Source organism: Schistocerca gregaria, unplaced genomic scaffold, assembly GCF_023897955.1.
Source record: "Schistocerca gregaria isolate iqSchGreg1 unplaced genomic scaffold, iqSchGreg1.2 ptg000867l, whole genome shotgun sequence".
Classification (NCBI taxonomy): domain Eukaryota; kingdom Metazoa; phylum Arthropoda; class Insecta; order Orthoptera; family Acrididae; genus Schistocerca; species Schistocerca gregaria.
This window is the reverse complement of record NW_026062229.1, coordinates 223,441-233,482: the sequence shown is the minus strand read 5'-3', so window position 1 is coordinate 233,482 and position 10,042 is coordinate 223,441. Positions and strand designations below refer to the sequence as shown.

At 38.0% G+C, this 10,042-nt stretch overlaps 2 protein-coding genes and 1 long non-coding RNA gene across 3 annotated transcripts; 1 reads left to right on the top strand and 2 right to left on the bottom strand.

Annotated features, from left to right (window-relative positions):
- Window positions 1–3,310: 3,310 nt before the first annotated feature.
- On the top strand, window positions 3,311–6,288 carry LOC126323734 (elongator complex protein 2-like). The gene is made up of 3 exons (XM_049994726.1): window positions 3,311–3,422; window positions 3,548–3,623; window positions 3,711–6,288. Exon 3 carries the CDS (start codon window positions 4,031–4,033, stop codon window positions 6,179–6,181), a length of 2,151 nt encoding a protein of 716 aa, XP_049850683.1. The 5' UTR covers window positions 3,311–3,422; window positions 3,548–3,623; window positions 3,711–4,030; the 3' UTR covers window positions 6,182–6,288.
- On the bottom strand, window positions 6,284–8,318 carry LOC126323735 (nonsense-mediated mRNA decay factor SMG9-like). The gene is made up of 2 exons (XM_049994727.1): window positions 8,149–8,318; window positions 6,284–8,020 (listed from the first exon to the last, which is right to left on the bottom strand). The coding sequence occupies exons 1-2, from the start codon at window positions 8,308–8,310 to the stop codon at window positions 6,305–6,307; spliced, it is 1,878 nt and encodes a 625-aa protein (XP_049850684.1). The 5' UTR covers window positions 8,311–8,318; the 3' UTR covers window positions 6,284–6,304.
- Window positions 8,319–8,629: 311 nt separating this feature from the next.
- LOC126323733 (uncharacterized) lies at window positions 8,630–9,220 on the bottom strand. Its single transcript, XR_007559653.1, has 3 exons — window positions 9,069–9,220; window positions 8,875–9,002; window positions 8,630–8,722 (listed from the first exon to the last, which is right to left on the bottom strand). It is a non-coding gene; the product is annotated as an uncharacterized LOC126323733 (long non-coding RNA).
- Window positions 9,221–10,042: the final 822 nt, after the last annotated feature.

Below are 10,042 nucleotides of genomic sequence, written 5' to 3'. Positions count from 1 at the left end.
TATCCATGAAATTACCTGTATCAAAAAAATGGATTTTGTAAAATAATTATTAATTAAAAAAATACATAAAAAAATAAATATACAATACATGACGTGTCGTAAGAATAAATCAATGATGAAAAAATAGAAAAATTAAGAAAGACAAAAAAAGGAGAAGGCTCTAAATAAAAGGAGATCCTTTTTTTGTATGACAAAAGATTTTTTAGACAAATAAACCTGAAGAAATGAGGGAAATTAATAACATATGTTTAAATGCAAAGGGGATGGGATAATACTAGGAAAATTAATAACATATGTTTAAATGCAAAGGGGATAGGATAATACTAAAATCTATTATTAAAAAATCTTCAAATATCCAGAGGTCTAAAAAAAGTTTGGCAAAATTCTGAAAATCCAATCTCTAAATCTCAAATTGATAAGACGGTACAAAATAATAAACACAATAATTTATCTAACAAAATATAAACCAATAATAAAAAAGAATTACAGAATATCATTTAGACAAGAAAAATGGTTAGAAAAGTATTTAGATAAGTTAGTAAGAGACAACATAATTGAAAACATTAGAAGTGAATATAACAGACTAATAGATGTAGTGATAAAGAAAGAAAGTGGTGGTTCATGAAGAATAACAATTAATTTGGAGAACAGTAGCAAGAATATTTTCAACATTCCAGAATCTGTTTAATTCCAGAGACCTTGCTATAAATTTTGAATGGTTTGTTAAATTAACCTAAAAATTACATACAGAAGAATACTAATAGATGAAGGATCAAAAAAATATTCAGTGTTTATTATTGTATTTCATTTTCTAGTGTTGCTTTTTTTTGTATATTGTGACCCTAGGAATCTTGCTTATATTTTCCTTTTTATTCATTTCATGTATATTTTTCTAATTATTCTTACATTTTCTGAGCCTATCGCCTCTCTGATTTCTCTGCCATACTTATCCTCTCTTTCTCTTTTTTAACGTATCAATATTGAATGAAGAGAACAGCCTAGGCACAATTCTAATACGGCTATAGACGCCACATTTATATTTTTGTTTGCGATATGGCAATAAGTAATCGCCACAATATGAGTATAGACAGTCATCAGAAAATATAGGGGTTTCTAAAATCCATTTTTCCAGAGTCAATAACATGTTTCCTAAATGATGATTCAGCAAACTCTACTCCTATGTGGTTCTATTTCAATATGTATTTCTAGGGTCAGAGCACTGAGTATTTATTAAGCGTAATCCCTAGCTTAAGCAGGCGTTTTGTTCCATAATTTAAAGTTTTTCAGTATCATACAATAATTTAGTTTGATTTGGTGCTTCGTTTGACACCTCGCCTGATGATAGATATTTATCTTGAACGCTTGTGTCTTTATCAGCATGAAATTATTAATAAGTTTAGTCTATCAGATAAAAAGCTAATATTGTTGATTCACATTTGTGCTAAATATGAGCTTCAGACTCGGAACTCGAATTGGGCGCTTGATGTAAAAACAAAAAACATTAGGTACCATAGAAAATGTCTCTAGGTTGATCAGAACTATAATGTGTGTTAGGCTCGCGACTGAAAATTTTTGCATAAGGGGAGGTATGCTAGTTACTATATAACCTAAACTAAGCGATATTCAGCTAGCAGCTAAGCGCATCCACAAGAACAGATAGACGTTATGTTTGGTAATAGACAGTTCTATAATTACACATAGTGAACCCAGATGATGTATGCTGTATGAATTTCGCTATCACCTGTATATAATAAATAAGCGACGGATACGGAAAATAAAAGATGCTCTGTTTTTGGCAGTACAAGACTCGTAAACTATTATATAACAGAACAAAAGCATGATTTTATTGCTAAGCTTTATAAGCCACAGGGATAATGTTCATGCTTCTTGTCAATATTTTATAAGCATGACTACTGCTGCTGTCACATTAATAAAACTTGACAGTCTGCTTATAAATTTTACTAGCTCATTATGCAAATAGTACAGCTTTATAACGTTGGTTGAATGTTAGTACGCTATGATGATTTAAGGCATAGAATGTATAATAATTTCACCACTGTAATATGGTGACTTGTAGCACGTCTTGTATGGCAGAATACTAACCGTTAATCTAAATGGTCTGAGAAGGCGCAGAGTTAAAATGAGTTTTGAAGGAAGGGAGATAAATAGCAGAAAACAGAAAAATCGTACTGAATACAAAGAAGTAACGTTGTGAAAATTAGACAAAGCTGGCATCCAAAGATGGTACTTATTATCGAGTTAGTCGTAAAAGAAGTATTCAATATCGATTCTGGTATTTTTCGTTAGCTATAAAAGAGATGTTCGTTATTAATCTAACTATAAGAATATTTACTGCTCTTTACGATATTTGGGCTTGTGTGTAATAATATGGACAGCGTTTTGGGTTAAATTTCGGCAAAATTGAGGCACATTCGTACCGATGAAGATCAATTGGTAAATAACCGTGCTATAAAATAGACACTCAATTAAATTCCTAGCCCCATGCTAGGTAATTTGTAGTTTTTACTAAGCATATCTAGGCCCTTTCTCATCAAGCACATAGATACTAAAAAGGCTCTTCAAGATGAAAACAATTTTGGTGGCTCAGTATACCTCTATGGCAACTGTAGAGTGGGCAAATGATCAAATAAAAAGCACTACTATTTGGCCGAAATTAAGAGTGGAGCTATTGTAAAACATGGAGTCACCTTTTGGGATATGTCTTGTCCAAGTGTGTTAAACAGCATAAAATCAAAGGCGAATAGAAAAAACGTCAAGTATAGGTGTGCGAATGTTATGAAGATAGTTATAAATTGTCCTCAGCAGCGATTACGTCTTAGATCAATTTTTTGAGAAAAATAAGTGTATTGATGATCGAATTGAATTAGTCCGTAAACATTGTCCATGCCTGATAATTTTTAACATCTTCTACCAATATGGAAACTCTGCTATATTTACTTCCCAGTGTGATATCCAGATTTTGATTCGCGATCAGCGCGAATATTTTTATATTATAACTCGGCGCCTACAAACATTTTATGACCCTGTACGCTACTGGCACGTATACCACTGATAGGGTGTTGCTTGCATTTATAGCGGCTGCGAAAAAAACGAGCAGATAGCATTTGGCCTCTTCTATTATGCAGAAGCATGGTCATAGAGAAAATTTCCTAAATAGCGCGGTCAAGGATTAACAACAGATCGGCCGTTCACGTAAAATAGCATTTTGTATTCTGCCTTAAATCTTTAAAGGTAAAATTAAAAAATCCCGAATTTCGCTACTGCCTCAGGTAGGAATGTATAGCTATTACCTGGATCATGTTTGCATTGCAGCGAACAGATATGCAAACAATGTGTCATGGGGAAAAAATGGCCTAGTAATTTACGGTGCCGGCCGGTTTATAGCCCTCTATGACCCTGTGGTAAGTAAATTTTTTTCAATTGTCTAATCGCCAAGTTTACATTTGCAGAAACAATAAAGGTGGCATTTTGTTTAATAATCACGGTATTTGTCATATCAAGCTAATAAAGACCTTAAATTTTTTAGAAAGTGAAACTTTTAGGAACTATTCCTGGCCACTTAAGTAATGTCAACGTGGCCCTTTGGCTGCCCAACGGACAAGGTATCATCAAAGGACGTCAATTATTAGGAGCTGTGCTCCAGGTGAGTGGAACCCTAAATTAATCCAATGCTTCCTTTTTTACTGTAGTTGATCAAGTGCACCATTCAGAATTTGAATTTGCCAGTGCGAGCGCCGATCAGTCGATTTTTATATGGAATATCCCATCACTTAAAGAGGGCGCCTTAGAACTTCCAATAAGAGCTGAAAAAAGTGCCTGCCTAACTGGAAATGAAGCGGCCATAACAGGGGTTGCATGTTTCCTAGATTCCACCAACAATTTATGGCTCGCATCAGCGGCAGCAGACGGAAAAGTTAGGGTCTGGAGTCGTCGAGGAAATGAAGTATTGGGAAAATGGACACAGATCAAAGTGTTAGAGTTCAAATTTAAATTAGTTGAAGCGTTGGCTATGACATGCGCGCCAGACACAACAGAAATCATTCTTGCGTGCGGAGGATCCGACCATGCAATACATGTGTTCAGCTTAGAAACATCCAAACCGGCGAATGAGGGGTTACCCAAAGAGGCGCAATGTAGAGAGGTCGCATGTTTGACAGGGCACGAAAGCTGGGTTTGTTCTCTGGGATTCACGGTAGCCGGAAAAAAAGACCAGGAATGTCTGTTGCTAGCAAGCGCCAGCCAGGATAAGAGAGTGAGACTGTGGAAATTCAAAATGAAACAAGGTGCTACTCAAAAAACAAATTGTTCGAGTTTACAAAATTACCAAGTAGATTTGAAAAAAAATTCTCATTTAACTTCTAATCAAAAAGAGTCTCAGCTAGAATCCGACTTGCATACTGACAATAAAATTCCAAATCGTCAAAAGCAAGACGAGAGTCCTGCATTCGAAAATTCAAACAATCAGTCGAAATGTGTATCTAGATCCTGTTGGGAATGTGAATTGGAATCAATTATCCTCGCACACGATGGTTGGGTTTCAGGTGTATGTTGGTCATCAGCTCGAGAAGTACTCAATTTGCTTACAGTTGGCATGGACAAAACCATGGCTCTGTGGAAATTGGACGAAAACACTGGATTATGGGTAGAGTCTGTGAGAGTAGGCGAAGTGGGCGAAGTAAGCGCATTGCAACTTGGATTTTTTGCTGGAACGCTTTCTCCCGATGGAAAGTACATGCTGGGATTGGGATATTCTGGCACTTGGCATCTGTGGAAAGAAGAAACAGCCAAAAAAGGCGAAGTGTGGAATTCAATGGTAACAACTTCAGGACATTCCGGAGAAGTCAGAGAAATTTGCTGGGATCCTAGCTCTTCGTATTTGGTATCAGCGTCCAAGGATCAAACTACAAGATGCTGGGTGAAATGGGTACATTCAAAGCCTATTCTTAGAGAAGATGGTACTTTAGAAATGCCTGTTCCCACCAATAATTGGAGTGAACTGGGAAGGATTCAAGCTCATGGCTATGGCATTTGTGGCTGTGCCTTCATCCGGAACGAAAAGATCAGAATAGCATCATGTTCGGAAGAAAAAATTTTGCGTATTTTTGAAATGCCACGCGCTGCCTACAAAACCCTGAACGCTTTGGGAAACATCCCGCTACCGTCTGAAAGAGTGTGGCAAGAGCTGTCTGTAACCGCGAGCTTACCGGCCTTGGGCCTTTCAAACAAACCTGTCAACGAAAAACAAATAAAGCAGGACGTGCGCAAGGACGAAGAAGAATTGCATTCTCAGAAACATGGCGCGGGAAAGCAAGAAACATCTAACGTAAACTCAAGCCGAGAAGAGTGGGAAGAGGCGTTCGTATCAAACCATTACCCACCTCACGAAGTGCAGCTCTCGAAGCACACCTTGTGGCCAGAAATAGCCCAGTTGTACGGACATGGAAATAACCTAGTCACAGTAACAAGCTCAAAAAAAGGTGACTTAATTGCCTCAACATGTCATTGTAACGTGCAAACTCAAGAACAGGCAGGCATTAGACTTTGGGAGACAGAGCACTGGAGACAGGTAAGCGTTCTCGAAGGTCCAGTGTTAACCGTAACCCAGGTGGAGTTCTCTCACGATGATCAATACCTATTAGCGGTTTCAAGAGACCGTGGGGTATACCTGTACAGCCGAAGCGAAGAAAAACAATACAGACTTACTTGGAGCGACAAAAAGACAGCACACCAGAAAATTGTTTGGAGCGGATCATGGAGTATCGATGACGAATACGTTGCCACTGGATCTAGAGACAAGTGCATGAAATTTTGGAAATTGAATAGGGAAACGAATTCGCTTAGAGAAATAGGCGTATTCAAGATGGCCTATCCAATCACCTCGGTCGCTTGGATGCCTTATATTGATGCGACGCTGGGTTACATCATAGCCGTCGGATATGAGAACGGAGAAATTACACTGTGGGCTAGCAGCCCGTTGAAAGATGGTTCCAATGCTCAAATAAAACAAGTCATCCAAATTTCTTCACAGGACTCACACGTAGGCCATATTACACGAATCGCTTGGGGGCCAGCAACAAATCGAACGTTTGGAATGGCAACGGCCTCACTAGATAGTTCTGTGCGTATTTTTCAAATTGTATTACCTGAAAACGCTCCTTGAAATTGGCAGGTCTGGAAGAAAAATCTGCCAAGTCAAGCAGCAAATCGGCAAAGAAAAAAAAATAAATGCTGAGCTTCCAATAAAAATATGCGAGTCGAGGTTGGATGGATGGGTTTCAGCTTTTTAATATACTATTTTTTTGAGTATTTCGTTATACTGACTGAGCACGGGCGACTGTTTGATGAATTCCCAAAGCTTGCTGGCATTCATTAGCCACTCTTTAAGAGAGAGTTGCGACTTTCGGAATTGAGGCCGGGGCATGCTGAGAACTCGCCTAGAGAAATGAATCAAAATTTGCTTGGGTAGAGGATTCAACATGGAGTAGGATAATAGACTCGGAATGAAGCAAAACTCTACACTGGATTGGCGACTGTTTGTTTCCGGGTTGATTGAGGAAGGGGCAAATCGAGTGTTCTGGAAATAGTTCTCTAGAGACACGCGTACGTTTGATGTGAAGCTTTCAGACATTTCAAGTTGAGAAAGCCTATTGAAGACAAACATGATGCTAGGAAAGTACTCGGATTCGGAGTTGTATAGAGGAAAACCGTCTAAAATGCTGGCCATGTTTTCTTCCTCGGTGTAGCCAAACCCGCTCCCAACAAAAGAGGTGATGTCTTCAGTTTTCTCAATGTATAAGGATTGAATTTCGTCGTCTAAGCAGGAATTGGAACGAGTTTGGTGTCGACGACGGTCTCTGAATTGTTTTTTCTCAGGAACCATAGAATGCTGCTCGTTACTGCTCTGGTGGAAGTCAGTTTCCATGGCTCTAGTGCGACATTCAATGATCATGGAAGAATACCGTTCGAGCGGACTCGAATTATCCAAGTTTTGCTTGAGCTTAGGTACGTAGACAGACGGCGATGGAAACGAGCCAATCTCCGAAACATCGGGGAGCATCCATTTTAACATCTCTAGAGTGCGAAGGTACTTCCAGTTGCTGATGGCAGTAGTACGGTCGTCGACAACCAAAAGGATATGACACGCAGATAAAAGGAAAAGGCCGAGATGTATAGAAGACAGATGAAGCATGTGCTCATAGGTTTTGGTGTCTGAAATTAGCTGAGGTTCCGACCGTTTTAAATTAGCGAGCATAGTCGCAGTCGGAAAGGGCTGTACGTCAAGCAGCAATAATCGCTCTCCACCACTGGAGCTAATCAGATTTGAAGAATGAGTGCTTACCGCGCCAGAATTGCCAGTAAAACAACCGATCGCCATGTCGACTCCAGTAGTCTGATGTTGAGAAGAGAGAAGCGTTTTGTGAGTAGCTATTTTAAATGGCCCAACCAAAGCACCACTTTCCCACTCCCTTTGACAGTGGTAAATAGCATTCATCAGCGTGGACTTCCCAACGGACTGGCATCCTAAAACACCAATTACCAGACAGTCTGACGCAGTGCTGAACGGAATATTTGCATGACTGCCCGGAGCGGGTGCCTCTGTCGCATTTAAGAAGGCCTTGATTTGATTGAAAAGTAGAGGCTGAAACTGAAATTGTTCATTGATAATCTTAATTGTGCAAAAATTAGGGAGAGCCGTCTTGTGCGCTGACTGAGGCGTAGAACACTGAACTACAGAAGTCTTTTTTTTTAGTTGAGAATGATTGCCGCTGTCACCGCCATTCTGCTTTGTTGGCTCTAGGGACTCTTTCATTGAATCCCCGCTGCTTTCAGCAGGGGTACATGAGAGAGCGGGTGCTTCTGATTCTAGGGTGGACGGGTGGTTTAAGATGGGTTTTTGAATAATTTTATATGTCAAAGCTTCAGGCGTTTCTTCTGTAAATTGTTCGCTAGGATGGGAAACCTGGTCCGATTGTCTGAAGGCATACGAACTAAAATTCGCCTGAATATATAATGTACACACGGATGTATTAATAAGAAACGACAATAAAAAAAGCGCGTAGGCAAACTAGTCAATGCAAATTACGCCAGAAAATGAAGACTTGCTTCGCTAAAAATACGCTTACGTACAGAACGTCTAGATTTTTTTGAACGATAAAGCGATGTTTTGTTACTTGGTATACTTGTAGAAGAATATCTAGACTTCTTACCCTTTTTTTTATCATTGGTGCTGTATTCTTCAACCCTTTCTGATATTTGTATGCGTCTAAAATTGCCTCCTCCAGTATTCATAATATCTAAATGTTGACAGACACCAGAAAAATTATTCTAAAGAATTTATAATACATTTTTTTTAGATGATTTACGGTTACTGAGATCTAGAAGCACTATGTTATACATAAACAGTTTGATTTCAAGCAACCTAAAGTGTGCCCATAATATTTGTATAGTCAACAACAACCATACAAATATATATAAGCACAAACCCCGCACGTTTTATGTGCAAACAAACTAGTCATACTCACACAAGATGATACATAATCCCCGTACATCCACAATTAAAGTGAAATTCAGTTTATAATATTTATTTAGTTGAACGAAACGGCAGCGGCAATGTGTATCTCTCTTGTAATTGTATTAAACTTTGCTTTCTAAAATAGAACAGCACGCAGTAACAGAGTGTTTAAGATCATATACATCCAAACTAAAAGATCGTGGTATCAAAGGAGATAAGCAAAAAATGTTACACGAAAATGTCGATCTGCCTCAAAAAAGCTACAATCGCATGAAACGGTGCTGAATGAAGACCTCGAAAGCCTTCAGGAGGATTTGCAATTTTCGTATTGTTTATCATACGCATGTTCAAGCTTGCCTATTTGCTGATGTAGAGAAGATATCACCTTTCTCATATGATTTAGATATCTGGCTGTTGCATCCATTGTCTCTTCGGCACTAATCAACTGGTCCGTTATTTCTTTCATGTACTATATTGTGTTTGTCAGAAAATAAGACAGAGGCTTTTGGAAAATACATAATCATTCAGCTCATACCTTATGAAATAAGGAGCTGCATGAATCAATTGCATGATTATAATTAGAGAACGCCAAAGAAAATCTCTCTTGAAGTTCTACGGAAGATTTTGACATATTTATCTATGAAAAAGGTAAACAAGCAATTGTTTCTCGAACGACCGAAAATCTAAATTGCTATCTTCTGAAAGTCCTAAACAAGACCGATGGGGTTTTGGAAGTAGCTCTGCCTAACTGAAGCCATGTAACTCAACATTTCCTTATGGCTTATAGCCGGAATAAGCTCGCTCAGCTATTAAATAATTATCCCAAAAAAACTCTATTCGCTGCTTAGAAAAAGCTGCATTACGCGCTCTTATCAGAATACCAAAGAACTCACTGTTTTAACGATTCTACAATTAATGCTAAAAAGATAAAAAAAAAGCCTAAATAACTAGAGCTATAACGAAAATACATGCAGTCTCAAAATATTGCTATTACCCATTTAAATAACAGAATTTATTACAAAACAATCCAGCATATATGAACTGGTTATTTTTACTGTGCTAAATACGTGCAAAATATTAATGCAAAAGACACTTCTGTATATTCATGTCGCACCGCCACGCGTCACAGCAGTGATAAAAATATTTTACATGCACTTGAAAAAAAGATATGTGGCAAGTATCAAGTCAAAAAAAATATTCCCGAGAGAAGCCAGAATTTATTCTCTGTTTAGCATAAGGTAGAGACCTGCTGACAGCAAAACTAAATATTTCATCCATATCTGTTCATTTAATAAGATAGCAAAAAGACCAAATTTAGGCAAAATACCTAAAACATGTCCCTTGATATTTTTAGGGTCTAGCCAATAGCTATTATTTTCATATAAGAAGCGATCATTAGTTAAATTATTATCGCCTTTTGTAAGAATCTGGGTCACGTTTTCCGTATTAGTTCGGACTTCAATTATTCTGTGCACAATCGGTATATCTCTTTTAACACTTTTGAAGACT

What these genes read in the sequence shown, in the direction of transcription:
- LOC126323734 (XM_049994726.1), top strand. Translation starts at nt 4,031, where the DNA reads ATGACATGCGCGCCAGACACAACAGAAATCATTCTTGCGTGCGGAGGA.
- LOC126323735 (XM_049994727.1), bottom strand. Translation starts at nt 8,310, where the DNA reads ATGAATACTGGAGGAGGCAATTTTAGACGCATACAAATATCAGAAAGG. An exon ending in CAAAAAAATCTAGACGTTCT is followed by an intron (nt 8,021 to 8,148) that starts GTACGTAAGCGT and finishes TTATATATTCAG; the next exon opens with GCGAATTTTAGTTCGTATGC.